Here is a 19162-nt window from a genome sequence, read left to right as displayed (position 1 = left end):
TTAACGACTGCAGCCCTCATTTAAAAAGCATCCTTTTTCTTCTGCATTGAATTTTTTCTATTTATTGTGTGTCTGTTTGAGGAGGGAGCGGCATTCTTTTCGTCCCGATACTTCTTCTTGCGTTTCTCGACGGCGACGATAGTACAGCTTGAATAATCGATACTTCCAGCATTTCTCTGCCACTGCACACACACGGTTATCGGCGTCTACGAAACCTAATTGCGCGGTGTTCCGAGAACAAAGGAATCAGTGGTTCTTTATGACGAGCAACTATAGGGTGAATGTCCCTTTTTAACGCAAACCCTCGTTTTTCGATTCAGTTCCGTATTTCTGTATGCTTGCAGTCAATTACGGAGAAAAACATTACACAAATAAAAAATATAACTTAGATAAGAAGAAATTTGAAAAACTTGATTTTTGCGAACATCTTTCGTCTTTTCTTATATTGTATAAAAATATGAGAATTTTTAATTAAATGGAAAAAATTATCGGTATATTGATAATATTTTTTTCATCCTTGTGTGTAGAAAAGTTTTAGCTACCAGATAATAATTAAAAATCAAATTTAAAAATTAGAAACACTTTTGCATGCAATTTATAATTAATAATGATATAAATAATAATGATAACAAGTAATTATATAAATTAACATATCTTTTATTTTAAGCAGTAACATTTCAAGCAGTTTTATTAGACTCAAATAGCATTAACAATCGTACACAATAACAAAATAAACAACAAATAGATCCAAGAATATTACAAATTAATACAATTTTTTGCAATTTCATGCAAACAGTTGCTTAAAGGTAACAATTGCAGATGATCAAAGAGATTTACGTAATGTATCTTATATAGAGATTTACGTAGTAATTTCACATGTACAAAATTTCGAATAAAATTAATGTATTATTTTGACCATTTATAACATATATAACACGCGATCATTTTATACAGAAATACATTATAAAATAAATTTTATTTCCGCAGAGCTTATATGACGATATATTACAAATAGATGCCAGTACATAACAGTCGTGTTAATATAGTCAGGTTGATATATACGATTCTTTATTACAAATCGCCAAGTACGAAATAAAAACGGCGATCGACAATTTTTTTAATGAGCGCAATAATTCTATTTTAAGTAATTCTTATATTAAAGTTTTCCTTATCTTGCGGACAAGCTATATATACATCAAAGCGTGAAGGAGTGTAACAAATTAAATTACGATAAAAACATGCGTTTCTGTATAAAAGATTGTGACTTCTATTTTATCACATTCGAAGTTACTACTTTTCAGCGTACTTTTTGTAGTAATTTGTCAACTATTTCATACTTAATATACGGTTTAATATTATCTGAAAGGATTATTCTAATATTTGTCGACTTTTTGAACATCTTTATAAATATATGTATATCTGTTTAATGATTTCATAAATATTAAAACAAAAGAAGTATACAATAAAACTAATGAAGCGTCTAAAGAAGAGCTACAACACGTATAAACTTTTTTCTAGTTATCGTACAACATTATTAAAATAATAAATGTGTAGATGAGATGTAGAGTACATATACATACAAGAAAGTTTTTTATATATAAGACTGATAAGTCCAACCTTTTAAACACTGGAGACAAAAAATATTGCGAAGATAAGCGTTTCATTTTTCTAAAACATTATGTAAACATATTAGTTTTTAGTTTTATGCTAAAACATGCTTCTTCGGTAATTATTTTTTTGTTCCAAGATTTCTTAAGAAATCTACAATTAGATTATTCTAGACGAAACAGTCTCAATATAAAATATGTAAAACAATTATTATTTAATATTGGTCTAATATTGCAATCTTTGACTGTGTGTGCTTATATAAAAGATGGTCTACTCTTTTTACAATTTTTTTATTATATAACGGTGACTTTCATCTTTGATAATATTATCCGAAATCAATCACTCACATTAGACAAAACCTATGTATTATATTACAATCACTGTAGCGTTTTCATATCGCTGTCTAATGTACCATCTGTTATCCCAGTAATAACTTCAAAAACATTTCAACTTATTAATTAAGCAAATCCATAATATCTTGCGTGGACGAATTAGGTTTGCTTACATTGGTTTGTATATTAGTGGGTGACATAAGAGGCTGCAAAGTTCCAGGAAAGTTTAAGTTTGACTTAACTTCTGGTTGTGTCAAAAAATTTACATTATTCTGGGGAGTGATAGAGTTCCACATCAAAGTGGATTGTGGCGAGTTCCAATTCATGGGTGTACTCATTCCATTGGAATTCCAATTCATTGGTCTATTCAACATTGATTGCGAATTAAGTGTCGGAGATGTTAAAAATTGCGATTGCGCGAAACTAATGTCGTTATATTTATGTGCAGTATTTTTAGTAGCCGGCTGTGACATACTTGATCTTGACATTGACAGATTTAACTCATCTAGATTATTTTTTAGCAAAGTTGCAGTTAAATCCTTCGGCTGCGATTTTACAGGTTGTGACACAGCTTTAGGAGTCAGCATAGGTTGAGATTGCATTCTTTGATGCGTTTCTTGTTGTTGAATCAACCTAGAAAAAAAATCATTAACGTTTTAGGATACAAATAATAATTATGCGTTATATTTAAAGAAAATATATTAAGTCTTTTAAATACTCTGTCGAGATATATACCTGAACTTGTCTTCGATGGTTAATCCATTCTCAATATTTACAGTCTTAGAATTAGAATTAGCGTTTGGAGATAGCATTTGGGGCGTTAAATTAATGTCGCTTAAACTGTTGTTTTGCATAAAGGTAGATGAAGTCACTTGAGAAAGCGCCTGATCAAGTTGTTGTGTCTCACGACGCACAGCATCCAATTGACGTAATGCCTCTCGATGCTCGTTGGTTACTCGATTAATCATATCGACAACAAGCGTGGAAAGTGTCTCATATTGCGACATGCTAAGATTTTGTTCTATGCAGAGGGGTAATAAAAATGGTAGTACTTTCGTTGCCAATATTTCTTTGCCCATACCTAACTTACTATGAGTAAGTAGCATCCTGTAAATACCTAATCATAAAGAAAAATATTTGTTTCAATCTTTTCAGAATAAAATTAGACAGATTACAATAAATATAAAATTATATTAAGAATGTCTTTTCTTAAAGTTTTGGATTAATAAAATATATTATATATTACCTATAATAGCCATTAAAATTGCTGGTTCGCCAGAATGAGGAACTTCTTGGAGAAATGGTAATATCTGATCGAATACCAGCCAACGATCAAAGCTTGGCAACATTTTCGCGAGACACAACAAACAATTAACGCGTACTCCAAGACTAGTAGATTTCTTTCCTGGCGATAAACATATCTTTTTCATTCGTGGAAGTATGGCATTTTTTATAACTGGTCCCTCGATCATCGTTACGATATTCGGTAATGCCGATAAACAGAGTTCTTGGAGTTGTTCCCATTCGGATTCCAATGCACGCAATAGCATAGGCACTATGTCGGTCTTAATTACATCCGTAGGGCACAGTTTTAACAACAAATTTACTTGCTGCATGAGAACCAAACTAATCTAAAAAAAATGTATAAGAGTTTTATCATCATTTTATTTTTATTTTATTATACTATTTCATTATTTTATTAACGTTGTGGGAAAAAAGCTTACTTGTGGTGGATCTTCTAAAGCAAGAACAGGTTTTAGATTAGGTAAAATATGTTCTCGGAATTCTTCTATCTCCGAAACTTCCATTACTTGCAGTATACTCGGCAATACGAAAGGTATCATAGGTGGATTAACTAACTCCTTGTAGAGAGCAGGTAATACTCTATGTAGCACAACTCTATGTGGCAACTGTTTTAATAGCTGTGGAAGACCTTTGTAAAATTGTGATTTCTGGAGATTATCCCATTGGAATAATTTGTCCAAGTAATTTAACGTCTTCACGCCAATATCCGTAAAATATTCAATCTGTAAGAATTTATAACAATGGAATATAAATAGATATCATTATTTTAAGAATATTTTTTTATATACTCTTAATTATTTCAAACAAGTTTTACAAATTTAATATGCATTTCACAGAAAATAATTTAGAAAAAGTAAGTTACCTTGATAAATTGATGAGCATCTAATCGTAATTCAGGACTATAACTCAGCATGAGTTTTACAGTATCTCTCAATGTATCAGAAATTGGAAGAAGCTTTGTTGAGACATTACAGCCCTTGAAATTTTCCAAGAAACGTCGGCATTTTCCAAAATCATTGTGAAATTCCTGTAGCGGTTGATGTTCCGAGGAATGTATCGTATATATCAGCATACCCAAGGCAAAAATATCACTAGGTGGTCCGTTACTACTTGCTAAAATGCACTCGGGCGCCTGGTAATTTAACTGAGGTTGTACAACCGTAGGGAGTGTAGAATCATATTCGAGATAAGACCATGATGGCTGCAAAATAAAAATGTGATTCATGAAAATGTAAAATACAATCACAAACCCAAATATGTAATTGTTAAAATAAATGATTTAATAATTGCTATGTATAACTATATATTATTCTTCTCAGTTTGTTATATTAAAATATAAACAACAAATATTGTTATAATTTAATGAAATTTGATACCTGTTTACTATCTGGATTCTGATTTAAGGCACAGAAGTCAAAACCAAAGATCTTCCAAGCTCCATGAATATTGATAACAATTGATTCTGGACATAAATTTCTATGCAGTAATTTTACATCACCATGTAAAAACGCTAAACCTTCTCCCAATTGTAACAATCCATAGCGTATCTCTATGTCAAGTAATTTGTAATTTTTCAAGTTTGCTGGAGTTGGTTGAGGTATATTCTCATAATTACCTATAATGCATTTCACATATAAAAATCATTAATAGATATTAGTAACTTTAAATAAAACATTGAAAATTATAATTTAAAGTGCTTTTTTTTTAGCAAGAAACAAACAATACAGTGAATAATTATGTCCTTATTGTTTGCCAAACAAAGATGAAATAATTAACTACTAAAACTAATCAACAATATGTTCTTTACCATTTCTAGCTTTTTCTCTTTACTTTTTTCCTTTATTGACTATGTTATTAACAATCATATGTCTTATAATACATTTCTTGTCTTTCCAAAGTTTGTCAACTTTTATCTTAGATAACAGAAAACAAAGAAGGATAAGACGAGAAATAAAAAATGGTAAAAAGAAGAAAGCAAAAACTAAGTTGTAAATTAGACTTTATATTATAAGTCTGTTTGAGTTACTTTAAATTTAAATCAATTTTTGAGCTTAAAATGAGATAAATATATATTTATATGTTGAAAAAAGAGAAAACAAAGATACTGAATGCAAAAAATACAAACAACACAGACCTTATTATACACTTGTGTCCCTTACTAAAAAACGCTTTTAATCCCTATGGCATCTCTATAAAATCTACCTAATACATTAGCCAGACTAGCAAACACTGGTTCAGTTGCAAATGCCAAACTGTCTCTCGATTCCTCCAATGGATGCTGCACAGTCAGAACCTGTGGATGCCTCAACTTTGTCAATTGCATAACGCCCCGTTTCAGAGTCTCCAACACAAGCTCTCGATCTGCTCTGGAGGACCATCTCTCCAGCATACGCTTTTCAAAAACAAAAATTGCTGCTTCTTGCTTGGTAGACTTCTTATAACCACTGTAGATTTTCCACAGCAATCCTGGCCCAGCACTTGCCACATGAGCGGTTGCTTCAAACTCTCTGGTGACTGGATTGCCAGGAAGAACGCTGGACAATTGCGATAAACCATATGCCGTATTCTGGACGGTATTGGTGATAGTGTTGCTGACTGTATTACGAAGTTTGTTTAATACGTCCATCGTGTCAGTTATTACTCGGGACGATGTCACCAGTGAAAAAACGCACACACGTGAAATGTCAGGAAAAATGCACTCTAGAATATAAAAAGGACTATCCAATTATTTTAAGAGATCAATATTTGTATCGTTCCAGAAAAGTTGGCTTTTATCACCATGAATCATTACATGGCATAATTTGTACAATACTCCAACTTAAGAAACACACCTTCCAACACCCGTAAGCTATGTACATACTAAAGTGAACACTGGAACTTAAAGTAAGACAGGCACGTACATACATTTGTTGAAAGCGAGAAAGAGAATTCTAGTGCAGTGCAGGAACAGAAACAGATCTGAGAGTGACAGCCATAGATAACATAATAAGGATAGATTGAGGGTGCGGTCAGAGAGAGGTCTACTTGGCGCTACATGCTTCGAAGCTTTTGACTGACCAATCAGAAGAAAGAATTATATTAATTGTCTAATCAAAAAATGCTTCGAGGCATTCGTAGAATCAAATGGACCGTAATCTGAACATGTCTTTTACATGAAGATCAGATAAAAAAGGACAGAAAACAGAAGCCGTGTATTTTTCTCTTTCTGTTCGAGCCTGCGCAGTGAGATATTGCAGCAATGTTTTATGAATATTGCAATCTTTCAAAATAATATTGCTATAATATTGCTGCAATATTTTGTGCCGTAGAGGAAATATATGCACTGAAATAAAATTTAAAAAATTAATATGTAAATACGATTTATATATTATTTATATATTATATATTATAAATAAATATATAATGCGATTTATTTATTTCCGCCTCCCGTAGAATTATTATTTTAGATTAACTAACATTTTTCTAAGTATCTACAATATTTTGTTAACAAAAGATATTCCTAACATATATTTTTATCAAATCATTATTTCTTATCGTACATTACGATTACGACAGTTTACATCTCGTTCTTTGCCATAGCCCTAAATCGAATATGCTATAAATCTAAATCAATACATTTATTAAACATTAATATTTTGAGACAAAGTACTTATTAACTTATTAATGTCACTATTTTATCGTTATTTTATTTTTTATTACATATTTTTAATAATTTACATTTACATTTAACATACATTTTATTAATTTATAAAATTTTATAACAGTAATTTTGTATTATAGATTTACAAATTTATTTCATTTCTTTTTTTATCATACAATGATCAGTGTTGTATTTGAATATCGCGCTACTATTTAAGTAGTACCGGTAGTACCTAAATTTGGCTAGCTGATTGCTCCGTATTGCCGTTATGTGTATTGTCTCATCTGTCTTCTTCCACCATGGCGAATTGTAGGGTAGCGCCGTTGAAAGATTTTTCAATTCGGAGTTGTTCGTATTTTTAAAGCAATTCGGAGTGCGAATTTGCACAGGGAGGACTGGACAAGACTGGAGTTCGTATATTTGTTAGACATTACGAAAGGCTTCGCCTGATGACGTGACGGCGACATAGCAGTGGTGATCGATAGCATCTCGCGCGACCCTGCGACGTCGCCGAGCATCGCTGAGCGATATTACACCTCTGTCCGAATCGCTACGGGTTGTTATGTCGCAGTCCAAAGTAAATTAGATGATTAACATTCATTCTTTGACTGACAGCCGAGCTACGTCGCGTACATTGCACCGAATGCTGGACGGTCTCCTGATCTTACGTTGAGAATCGAAGTGAAGAACCGCAACGATTGTCAACATGTCCAATGCGACAAATTTGATGTATACTTCCATCAATGACCTCGTGCAAAAGGCCAAGATCAATTACACAGGTAAGGAGCCACGCAATGTGTATCAGAGGCTCCCCGCTATGCGACAGAATTCTGATTTGGCAAAGAAGCAAGGGGACGACGAGAAGGCATACATCTTCTTGAAAAGGTGGCTGGATTCGGTCGAGTGGTTGAAAAGAACTCATAACAAGGATGGCAAGTCAGCCTATGCTGCGAGCATGACTGTTGAACAGGTGAGAAATAGTGTTTCTAAAATAACCAGCCTGACATCTTACTGTATAGACAGTAGAATATATGAATATTTATATTCTAGATAAATGAAGCGAAAAACATACTTGCAGACTTAAAGCAAAAGTTAGAGGTACGTTATAAGCTTAATTCGAAGAAGTGTAATGATAAGGTGGAATTAATGGAGGTAGAAATGGATGAGTCCAAGGCGCCGAATAGCGATATTGGTTTGAAGTTACCGGAAATACCAGCTGAAGATATAAGTCTAAGTAGTGATAGTGATAACTTTATATCATGTGATAAATTGTATAACCTAATACAAAAAATACGTGCCAGATATTTGATTATTGATACTAGGCAAACGGCTCATTATGAAAATTCCAGGATATCATCCGATAGATGTATTAACATTCCACAGTCTGAAATTAAAAGAGGGTAAGTGAAGTATTTTTATGTAATCTATATTATATATTATATATAATAATTTTATTATTTATATATATTTATTATATACATATTTATAATATATTTATTATATAAATATGTATATAATATGTACACTCCAGTAATTAAGGACAAATGAGAGTATAGATATGTCATTGATAAAGTAAATAATAAATTTAATATGTTAATATCGCTTTGGAGTCATCCTCAGCTAATGCAAATTTAATATTCCTTTTTTGAATGTATTGTTTGAGTCACGTCAGATTTATATATTTTTAATGTTGTAATCTCTCAATAATATAAAGATATCTTGAACATTGGATCAATCAATTCAATAAAAACAAAAAGTGGGTTTTATCGCAAATTACATTAATTTGGTCAACTTTTTTTGTGTAACGTGCTTATACTTGAGCATCTACTTTCTAACTGATAATAATATAATACATGTGGGTTAGCAATGTGAATATATTTATTATATATTTATTTTACTTATATGTTTATTATCACTATATATATATTAGATTGTATATTTTTTTAAATTTGGAAATTACTGTAGCTTTATTTATATTGGGTTAGAGAAAATGTCTTTTTACATATATGTAGAAGGACTCTTTCCAACCTACTATTTATTGCGAAATTTTCGTTGCAATTATATCACTTAAAACAAAGTTTCAGCTTTAAAATCTGTTTTTTTAATTGTGGTATGATGATTTTTAAAGGAATTATGAGCAATCAAAATCAGGATACTTTCCTTTATTTAACTTGTGAATAATTCAGAAACAAGAAATCATAGGAATATTTTTTAAAAATGATTTTGTGGGGAAAGAGTTTCAAGCTTTCACGTTAGAGAGTCAAAAAATTTTGCAAATTGGGCACGTGAAAGATTCATAAAAAAAAACTTATAAAAAAAATGTTTTCATCAATTTCAGCTCGTAGTTTTTTTATATGTAAAAATTGCCAAACTCACAGAAACTTAAAAAATATAGTAACATTTTGAAAGTAGATATTTCAAGTTTTAAAACCTCTTTGTTTTTATTTAAATTTCGTTCAATTTTAACGAAAATATTGTAAAATGAAGGTCCTTTTACATATATATGTACTGTGTGATTGAAAAGACTTTTCAATCAAATATTAATTTTTCATAATGGATTTTTGCTTTTAGGTTGCTGGGCACTCATTTTGAAAAATATTTCGCAAATGACAAACATTCTTATGACTTATTTGTTAATCGATCGGCACAACACACAGATATTCTAGTTTTGCTAGATTGGAATACTACACAAGAAACTTTGACACCATATATTCATATAAATCTATTGAAAGATATTTTCGAGAAATGGGATCCCGGTATAAAGCATAAAAAGATTAAGATTCTGAACGGAGGATACCAGGAATGGTTGGAGCGATATCCAGCATTTACAACAAATCCTAGCATTGAAGTACCTGAGTTCAAGACCGTCACACTCGACGAGAAGATTCTCGACACATTTGAATATCCTTCTTGGGCATGTTCTGATTCAGAAGAGGAGATCTTGAAAAAAGGGAAAGACGAGCAAGAAACGAAGAGCGAGTTGAATAATATGAGTGACTCTAACGTCGATATGGAGATAGATCATGGTGACAACAAATCAGCAATCTCCAGGCATGCCAGATCGAATAGCAATGATACCATTTCTTCAACCAAATCCAAGAATTTTGTTAATCATATAACGATATCAATCAACGATAAACGGCCGTCTCGAAGTGACAGTGTAAATGGGCAACGATTGGAAAGTCCAGAAAGTCCAGTATTAGCTCATTCTAAAATATTATCAAATAAAATGCCACAAAACGAAGTGAGCGCGAAACCTATGATTGATCGTAGCAGTAAACCGACTGCCTTGAAGACGTACGATCCACGATGTAAGGAAGTATTAAAGTTTATGAAAGAGTTAAATGAACTTGCAAAATCGAAATCCAAGCTTGCCACTGAATTATTGACCCAGGAATACGAGCTTTATTCGCAACGTGAAAACAAGTATAGTCTCAGTGATGAGAAATATCTACGAACAGAAATAAAGTCTCTGAAAGTTAAATTGGAGGATATGGTACTTGTTTATTTATTTTTTTATAATATATTTCACATCGTGCAAAGACTGTAAATATACTATATATATAATTTACAGATAAATTTTAATATTAAATTTTTTTCACTTGTTACAGCACAAAATGTACCTCAAAATCGAAAATGAGTTTAAGACATATTTAAAGGAAACGGATACAATTAAATTTAATTCCACTGATGACTATGAGAAGAAGAATCTTGAATTTAATCTCTGTTTACTAAATAATGAAATCAAAGATATTGAAACCAAAAGAAAGAAGCTACAGGAGTAAATATATATAATATATATATATATTTTTTTTATATTAATGTTATATGAAAATTCTGATATATTTTAACACATTACCTAACATTATTTTTAAATTATCACATTATTTTAATATATGTTACTTAATTATTACTTTTTTTATTAATATTTAATAAAAAATTTCGCGAAAAATTAATTATCTTCTGTGCAATAACAAATAATTTATAAAATATAATGTACATTTAAATATAAAGTACTAAAACCATTACGCTTATTGTCTAAAAGCCATTCAAGTTTTTATCCTTAAAATACATACTTGGCTAAAAATTTGGTTGAAAGTAGTTTAAAAATGGATGATGAATCACAGACTGTTTCCAGATGGATCTTAAGTGTAAGGACAGACACGTGATCAATTATCTATTTACCATTTGTAGAAACTTAAAAAAAAACAAGAAATTATTATTTCTTTAGAAAATATAGTTTATTTCTAAATAGTTAAAAAGAAAAAACCGAGAAGTATATACTATGATAATTCCTATTACATATTGTTGACACCGCACAGTGTCATGAAACTGAATTATTAAATACGTGCATTTTATTATGTTTAGCTTAGCAGTATTGGTTTTTTCTCTAACAATTATTGTTTTATTATTAAAGTACCTTTTATCGCTTGTATTATCATTAAATTATTATGTATTGAAATTATACTGTATAATGTATTGTTTGTTTTAATTCATATTATTATGTGATTATAGAGATTTCTTACAAAGAGGACACAAGGAGATATTGAAAAATGACAGTGACGTTTACAAGGAACCCTTAAAGGACGGATCATCTATTAACACCGGCTTGGAGCGTTCTTATTCGAGTCCAAATCTGCTACAGGTATGAAGAATTTCGCGCTATAATCTTACAGTCAATCCGTTCTTTTTTTGTTATCTATTTAAAATAGCAATCGCATAATTACATAATTCCATTAGTTGGGAGATCGTAAAGCACCTCAGATAGATAGAACTTCTAAGCCACATATTTCGCCTCGAAATCAGAATGGAATTGGGAATGAGAACATCAAAGTGTCTTCTCTTAGTTGGGGAAATCGGGAGGAACGAATGACCCCTATTCACGGCACTGTTGTAAGTACTTATTCGGACATGATATACGGGCGCTTTCCGGCAAAATTGCTAATTCAATCTTACATACGAATATTGTCTCACTGCTTTTGCTTTCATTACATTCGTTTTCGCGATTTATTGGAGATAAACGTCCGAGTTTTAAACGATCAAAAATGTTTATGGTGTTGGATTCTCAGTCTTCCATTTCATATAATGCTTGGCATAAATCACGTGTATGATATTAAGCTGCGAGTGATATAATAACAATATCGGCATGATAACATGATGAATAGGAATATAGCAATATTTACTTTTAACACAATATTATTTTAAAGCTTTAGGCACAATTATTCTATGTGTATACTTTATATTTTATATTTTCAACGTTACAAAAAACAAAGCAAATACGGACTAATGAGAGTGTAGCGCGGTTACAGATGCGTAAAATATAAATTTTAAATTTACTTAATAAAATTTATTTAACAAACTGTAATGTAACATTGATTTTCGAATGTTTCGACTCTATTTAGAGTTATCTTCAACGATAATTGAATAACAAGTAAAATTTCTTCAGTCTATGAAGGATAATAATAGTCCATAGATTGCTGTAAAACTGAAGTGTCAAGTGTCCTCAGGAACCGATATGTAAGCTCAGGTTCCTTATATAAGCTTTTGGTATCAAATAATTAGCGAATTTTAAATACAAAAATCTTGAAATTATTGTTATTTGTGACACGTTTAAGACACGATGTTTGATGTATGTCTGAATAGAGTAGAAACATTCGAAAATCGTTGTTATATTAGTTTGTCAAATAAATTGTAAATTGATTTAATTTTGTTTTGCCTCTATAATCGTGTCGCACTCTCATTAATCCATTATGATTGATTTTTTTGTATTTAATTTGAGAGTTCTTATTATTATTATTTGCATTTTAACATTATGTTTGAAATTCTGGGGAATTAATTTCTGTTCCTTTTTATTAAAAATGTTAACTCTTTAGTTTAGAGTGAGCATACCAAATTAACAAATAAATAGTGCAAAAGTCATTAAGTGAATACATAGATTAGTTGATATGTATTTTATTATTTTCGCGAAGATTCTAGTAATTCTAAAGCACGTGTCACGTACAACATAATTATACATATCATATTATATATAAATGAATGTACGCGCGTGTGTACACCCGCGAAGTGACTCAACACACGTGGGGTTTCTCAATCCAATTCACAAAGACAAACTTTCGATTAGTGCTACGACAAACACGCGCCAGTGTCCGAGCAACATTTGCCAGATCAGGGATCACCTATCGGAGGTGTTTCCCTCCCGAATGTATACGCAATGTCCTTTTTTACGCTATAAAGAGGCACTTCTTACAATTAAAAGCTGATTACAATGAAATATTAATTATGTAAAAAAAATATTATGTGTGTATGCGTGTGTGTGTCCGTTAATATATTCATATAACATTAATATATCTGCTACTGGCTTACAATTCATTCATTTGTTAGCTTGCAAAAACGATATAATGTTTAATTGTAATTTGATGCACGATAATATAATCAAACATACGTATGGTTACAATGCTTACTATCTTGTGATAAAATAATCTTTTGTTGGTGAAGAATGATAGAGATAATGGTGTATCTTCAAAGAAGATTTATTCCATTGCAATTGCTTAATTATTTTAAAAAGGTAATAGACAGGAGAAAAACTATTTTATGCTAATTTTTAAGTAATTTATCTGACAGATAAAGAAATTGAGAATATTGTTTTTTTTTCTTGTAAGTAATATACATCTTTGGTGCTCTTAAAAATTGTTATATCTCTAATTGGAAATATTTATTTTATACTATATAATACATAATATGGACATTCTACAATAAACTATTATTCAAATCTTAACTCGCAAGAAATTACTTAATCACAATTGAATGTGAGAAGAATAATTGATTATGATTGGTCAATTTCTTACGGCTCGAGACTTAAGTTTAGATATAATGATTTATTGTAGAAAGTCTATAACGTAAAAGAGGATATTAAGGTAAGGCTATTTTTCGACAAGAATAAATAAGTTCCGATATGTGTATTATGTACAAATTACATATTAAAAGTCTGCGGAGTCAAGTGATCGCTTATCTTGGGAAAATATTGGGAATGTAGAAGAAATCAAAAAGACAAGAAATCGAAAAGTTGTTAACACATCAAGATATTCTAAGAATTAAATAACAGAAATTATATTTAACAAATATTAAAATCTTTCTACTAGAAATTATATTGTTAATATTAAACGTGTATAACTTGATAAATATGTTTTCGTTATTCAAAGCTGGAATTAGAAATTAAACAATTCTTTTATATTAAACTTTTCATTGTCCATTAATGGCTCAAAAATCTCCTTTTGATTGATTAATTCTAAGAATGTCTTAATGTCTTATCTAATAAATAATTTTTTACCTATAAACGTAATAATTAAATTTATTAATTTTTCTCATGTTTCCAATGTTTCAAGAAGTTAAACAATACATTACTCGACTCCATTTAAGTAGCCTTTTAATATGATACATAATTTGTACATCTTGGAGAATCTCAGTTTACTCTAACTCAAAAATAGCCCTAACTTAAAATATCCTCCTTTAATAAATATTTAATAAATGCTAAACTCTTCCATAATTTTTTAATGGAATGTTTTAAATATCATTAAAATAACTAATGCATTAAAAATAAGTAATTAATAAATGTCATCTTAAGAAATAATGAATGGTAGATTGGTTTTTACGTCAAAGTACGACATACAGATACGTCAGAGTGCTTTATAAGGTTTTATTAACCGTCACATGTCGATGTAAATAAATCGATAAACCACTTGCTTAATTACGTTACGCGAAAAACAAATCGCGCAATTCTGCAACTGTGAGTTCCACTCTTTGAGAAACGTTTAATCGTTTGCGAGTAGATATTCTTTTGGAGTAAAAATTTTGTAAAAATATACTTCTGTGAAAAAATTGATATCTACTATATTGCCACATATCTTATGAAAGGTTTATTTAAAAGTTTTAAATGTATCTGATGTTTAAGTGAATATTCAAAATTATAATAGAGTATCATGTATAAGAGAACCAGATAAAATCTAAATGTTGAAATTTTTCAATGGAAAATTCTGATTGAATTCTGATTATCTGTATTTCTTCTTGTTATAATACGTGGAAGATGTGTGCGGGTATGTTGTGTGTGTATGTGTATATATACATATATACATAGAGCACCATTATATATGATTGATAATATGATTTAACAATGTAAAAATAGCCTCCTTGTACTTACAGCATCCGGGCATAACCGGTCTGAAGAACTTGGGCAATTCTTGTTACATGAACAGTATCATTCAGTGCCTAAGTAATACGACGAACTTAGCGAAATATTTTATTGATAATTCATATGCTGATGATCTCAATACGAATAATGACAATATAACACAAGGCCAAGTAGTGGAAGAAGTGGCTCAAGTAATTAAAGCGCTATGGAGAGGCCAATACAAAAGCATATCTCCTTACGACCTAAAGGTACTTTAGTTTGTGGAGTCTTATTCTTAAACTACATAGCAAAGTAATTTTTTCAATTGGCATGAATTATTATCATTACAGGTTGCAGTTGGACAATACAAATTACAATTTGAAAGTTACGAGCAGCAAGACTCCCACGAATTCCTCATGTTCTTATTAGACTGGATGCATAATGAGCTTAAAAAGGTAAAAAATTTGTGATGAGTAATTCGCGCAAATTAATTAATATTAAAATAAATACTAAACTATTAAGATTTATATATTTGCACATAGAACATGAAAATGCCAATTGAAATGACTAATGCGGAGAAAGAATGGGACAAAGCAATGAATTCTCAGAGATCTATAATATCGGACTTATTTTTTGGACAATTAAGATCCACTATTACATGTTCATTTTGCAAGCAAGCGAGTACTACATATGAAACATTTAATACTTTACCAATGTCACTATCTCAATCTAATCGGTGCACCTTAAACGTAAGTATTTTACAAAATATTATATATGGAATTATATTATTATATATATAGTAATTATATTATATATAAAATTATATATAATATAATTACTTAAATAATATAATTTTTTATTTCTTTTTCTTTCTTTTTTTTTATATTATATAAACATAATATAATATAAATGATTAAATCAATTAAACAATTAAAATAATAATGATACAAAGCAACAAAATAAATAATAACATTTAATTATTTTTGTATTCAACTGAAGAGAATTGTATTAAAGATCGAAACGTTTGAAATACATTACATATATGACTTCTTTTGTTATCAGCGATCGACTCTAACTGGCCCGAGTAGTTTACTGTATCTTAATATATAATTTAAATTAATTAAATTTAAAATGAAGAGATATGTTTTATGATCATTATATGATTCATGTGAAATCATTTTGCTTTATTATTTTAGGATTGTATGGAGAAGTTTGTGACAGGACAGAAAGTGAGCGGATGGAAATGTTCTAAGTGTCAGACACCTCGTGACGCGACGAAAAAGTTCGATTTTGTCAAACTCGCACCGATTGTCGTGATTCATTTGCATCGTTTCGCTGAGAGTGGCGGATGGTTAGAAAAACGCAACACCGCCGTCGATTTCCCCCTCACGGGATTTAACTTGAAGCCGTACCTCGTCTTGGAAAACACGAAGGCGATTATGTCGAATAATATTCGTAATTACAATTACACTCTCTATGCGATATCAAATCATTACGGAACAATGGATGGCGGTCACTATACAGCATTCTGCAAAAACTCTACTCAAAATAAGTACGTATTTCATTTTTCAACAAAAATCTGCGATAAAAACATTTTGGATATAATCTTTTATGTCATTATTATAATGATAACACATATCTGCAGATGGTACAAGTACGATGATCAAACTGTCACGGAGGTATCGCCGAGCCAAGTGAAGTCTCAAAACACGAGTGCCTATTTATTATTTTATACATCATTTCCGAACACGATCATGTAGTATGAGGACACGATCACGGATGTAATCAAGCTCCAGTTATGACGAAAGTCTTCAGTGTGATATTATTTAAGAGAAAGAGTACATAGGGAAATATGATTTTCAATGCTTTGTAGATATTAAATCGTTATATTTTGTACGGTAAATCTCCTATGTGCAATCAAAACGTATAGGGGATGTGACGATATTGAAAGCTTTGTCGGTGCTGGCATTAAGAATATGTAAATACGTATGACGGTTTTTCTGTATTTCTGCAGTCTATTGCTTTGAACATAAAGCAAAATATAGTTGTGCTCGAGAATATTTTAATATGTGTATAGCTTCGTATAATTATATTGACATACATTAGTCAGATAATGTTTATTTGGCAATGACGCCTCATTATATGTAATCAAATTATCATTTTTGTTTTGTACATTAAAACGAAGTGGAAGGGGCCATAGTTCCTTGCCTTATCTAGTAATTTAGACATTTTTGAAGAATTTAATCAAATTTGGAATTCATCTGTTAAAAATATGTTCTGTTTAATCACATATTTGGCACAAATGGTTAGTCGACAGACATCACGAAATAGCGTTTAAAACATAGATAAAATGCATACGTAGTATGCGGTTCAGATCGATTAGCAGTACTCTAACTGCCTTCTTTGCTGCGCTGCCAGTATTGTCGCAACGTACATTTTGTACGTGACCATTTTGTACGTGAAGCAAAACGCTTCGTTGAAACGTACGCTTCTTAAAAAAATAATTAAGTAGGATTCCTTTATGTATGAGCTATGTATGCGCGTATATGTAAGTTATATTGGCTTTGAGCAGCCCAAAGAAATGTAATTAGTCATAATTGTAATATTTCTATATTTCAAATATCACGTTTCAATGAAGGATATACATAAGTCTTCTAAATGTAAGTTACTTTCATACTTTATGGCAATACGCGTTTATGTATATAATTATATTATTATAATTTATGTACTCAATTGTGTATATATATATATATATGTATTGATATAATTATGTTTATATATATATATGTATGTGTGTGTATATATATGTATATATATGTGTGTGTGTATATATATGTATATATATGTGTGTGTATATACAGGGTGTTTGAAATTAACCGCCAAATATTTCATGTGTGGGTAGAACAGACTATACTAAGTCGAAAAGTCCTGTACCATTTTGCGATTACAGTAATAGTTAATGAGATATTAATTTATAAAGATATTTAAATTCGCCCGGCCCACCGTCAAATGCAAGCGCGCGGCTGGATAGGACCGCCCTGCAAAGCGCGCCGCGCGCGTTCACGTTCGCCGTCGCTAGGCACGCGACTCATGTCTAGCGACGACTATTGCCGCTTGTTATAAACAACGCTTGTTATAAACAACGCCTAGCAACGGCGAACGCGCGCGGCGCGTTTCGCTGGGCGGTCCTATCCAGCCGCGCGTTTGCATTTGACGATGGGCCGGGCGAATTTAAATATTTTTATAAATTAATATCTCGTTAACTATTACTGCAATCACAAAATGGTACAGGACTTTTCGACTCAGTATAATCTGTTCTACCCACATATGAAATATTTGGCGGTTAATTTCAAACACCCTGTATATGTATATACACACACATCGAGTGTTTTAGATGGACACCATCCGTACCACTCTTTTATTTTCATAGGATAAGGTCCAATCGAAAAAATGTATTTATATATACACACACACACGTGGATGGTTCGATAAGTCTGATAAATCTTTAGAGATAGTGCCACAATCCATTTGATAATGTGATATCCGGAAAGTATCACTCTTCAAACTTTTCTGTGCCAAATTTCAGCCAGAATTAACGCATTGTTTGATTGAGCGAGAAGTTTAGCAGTTACAGCTTATAAAAATAAAATAAAAAACAAATTCCGCGTGCAAAATTACAAAATTAAGCTTTAATGATTCTTTGTTCTATTCTAAATTCGGGTAATAGGATAAATGAGAAATTAATTCCAATTAACTCCAATTCTGTAATTTTGCACGGAATTCGTTTTTTATTTTCATTTTTTTATGTAGCAACTGTTAAACTTCTCGTTCGCTTGAAACGATGATCGAACAATGCGTCAATTCTGGTTGAAATTTGACACAGAAGGGTTTAAACAATGCTACTTTCCAGGAATTGTCCATCGGAATTGTTCAATTATTTCCTAGATTTCTATTATATTTTTTAGGGAAAACGGAATAATTCCGATCGGAATCCATTCCGACTTTGTTCCATGATAGGTACTCAAGATGTCAAATTATCAAATGGATTGTGGCACTATCTTATAAAGATTTACCAGACTTATTAAACCACCTACGTATATATATATATATATA

At 30.9% G+C, this 19162-nt stretch overlaps 2 protein-coding genes across 2 annotated transcripts; one reads left to right on the top strand and one right to left on the bottom strand.

Annotated features, from left to right (window-relative positions):
• Positions 1–1837: 1837 nt before the first annotated feature.
• On the bottom strand, positions 1838–6071 carry LOC108773872 (SCY1-like protein 2). The gene is made up of 7 exons (XM_018539824.1): positions 5448–6071; positions 4622–4860; positions 4108–4446; positions 3665–3967; positions 3187–3571; positions 2676–3057; positions 1838–2573 (listed from the first exon to the last, which is right to left on the bottom strand). Exons 1-7 carry the CDS (start codon positions 5869–5871, stop codon positions 2063–2065), a joined length of 2583 nt encoding a protein of 860 aa, XP_018395326.1. The 5' UTR covers positions 5872–6071; the 3' UTR covers positions 1838–2062.
• Positions 6072–7591: 1520 nt separating this feature from the next.
• LOC108773868 (ubiquitin carboxyl-terminal hydrolase 8) lies at positions 7592–17101 on the top strand. The gene is made up of 11 exons (XM_018539819.1): positions 7592–7855; positions 7936–8285; positions 9457–10381; positions 10497–10666; positions 11401–11530; positions 11626–11778; positions 15082–15318; positions 15400–15504; positions 15592–15798; positions 16246–16601; positions 16695–17101. The coding sequence occupies exons 1-11, from the start codon at positions 7592–7594 to the stop codon at positions 16807–16809; spliced, it is 3012 nt and encodes a 1003-aa protein (XP_018395321.1). The 3' UTR covers positions 16810–17101.
• Positions 17102–19162: the final 2061 nt, after the last annotated feature.

Source organism: Cyphomyrmex costatus, unplaced genomic scaffold (assembly GCF_001594065.2).
Source record: "Cyphomyrmex costatus isolate MS0001 unplaced genomic scaffold, Ccosl1.0 scaffold223, whole genome shotgun sequence".
Classification (NCBI taxonomy): Eukaryota; Metazoa; Arthropoda; class Insecta; order Hymenoptera; family Formicidae; genus Cyphomyrmex; species Cyphomyrmex costatus.
Note: the sequence above shows the minus strand (reverse complement) of the source record. Positions and strands in the feature narration are given on the sequence as shown.

Bases quoted from the DNA above. Each gene is read 5' to 3' on its own strand.
- LOC108773872 (XM_018539824.1), bottom strand. From the start codon at position 5,871: ATGGACGTATTAAACAAACTTCGTAATACAGTCAGCAACACTATCACC. The intron at 3,572-3,664 runs GTAAGCTTTTTT...CATTTTTTTTAG, and splicing joins CTTTAGAAGATCCACCACAA to ATTAGTTTGGTTCTCATGCA. The intron at 3,058-3,186 runs GTAATATATAAT...CTTTATGATTAG, and splicing joins AATTTTAATGGCTATTATAG to GTATTTACAGGATGCTACTT.
- LOC108773868 (XM_018539819.1), top strand. From the start codon at position 7,592: ATGTCCAATGCGACAAATTTGATGTATACTTCCATCAATGACCTCGTG. The intron at 11,779-15,081 runs GTAAGTACTTAT...TTGTACTTACAG, and splicing joins CCCCTATTCACGGCACTGTT to CATCCGGGCATAACCGGTCT. The intron at 16,602-16,694 runs GTACGTATTTCA...ACATATCTGCAG, and splicing joins AAAAACTCTACTCAAAATAA to ATGGTACAAGTACGATGATC.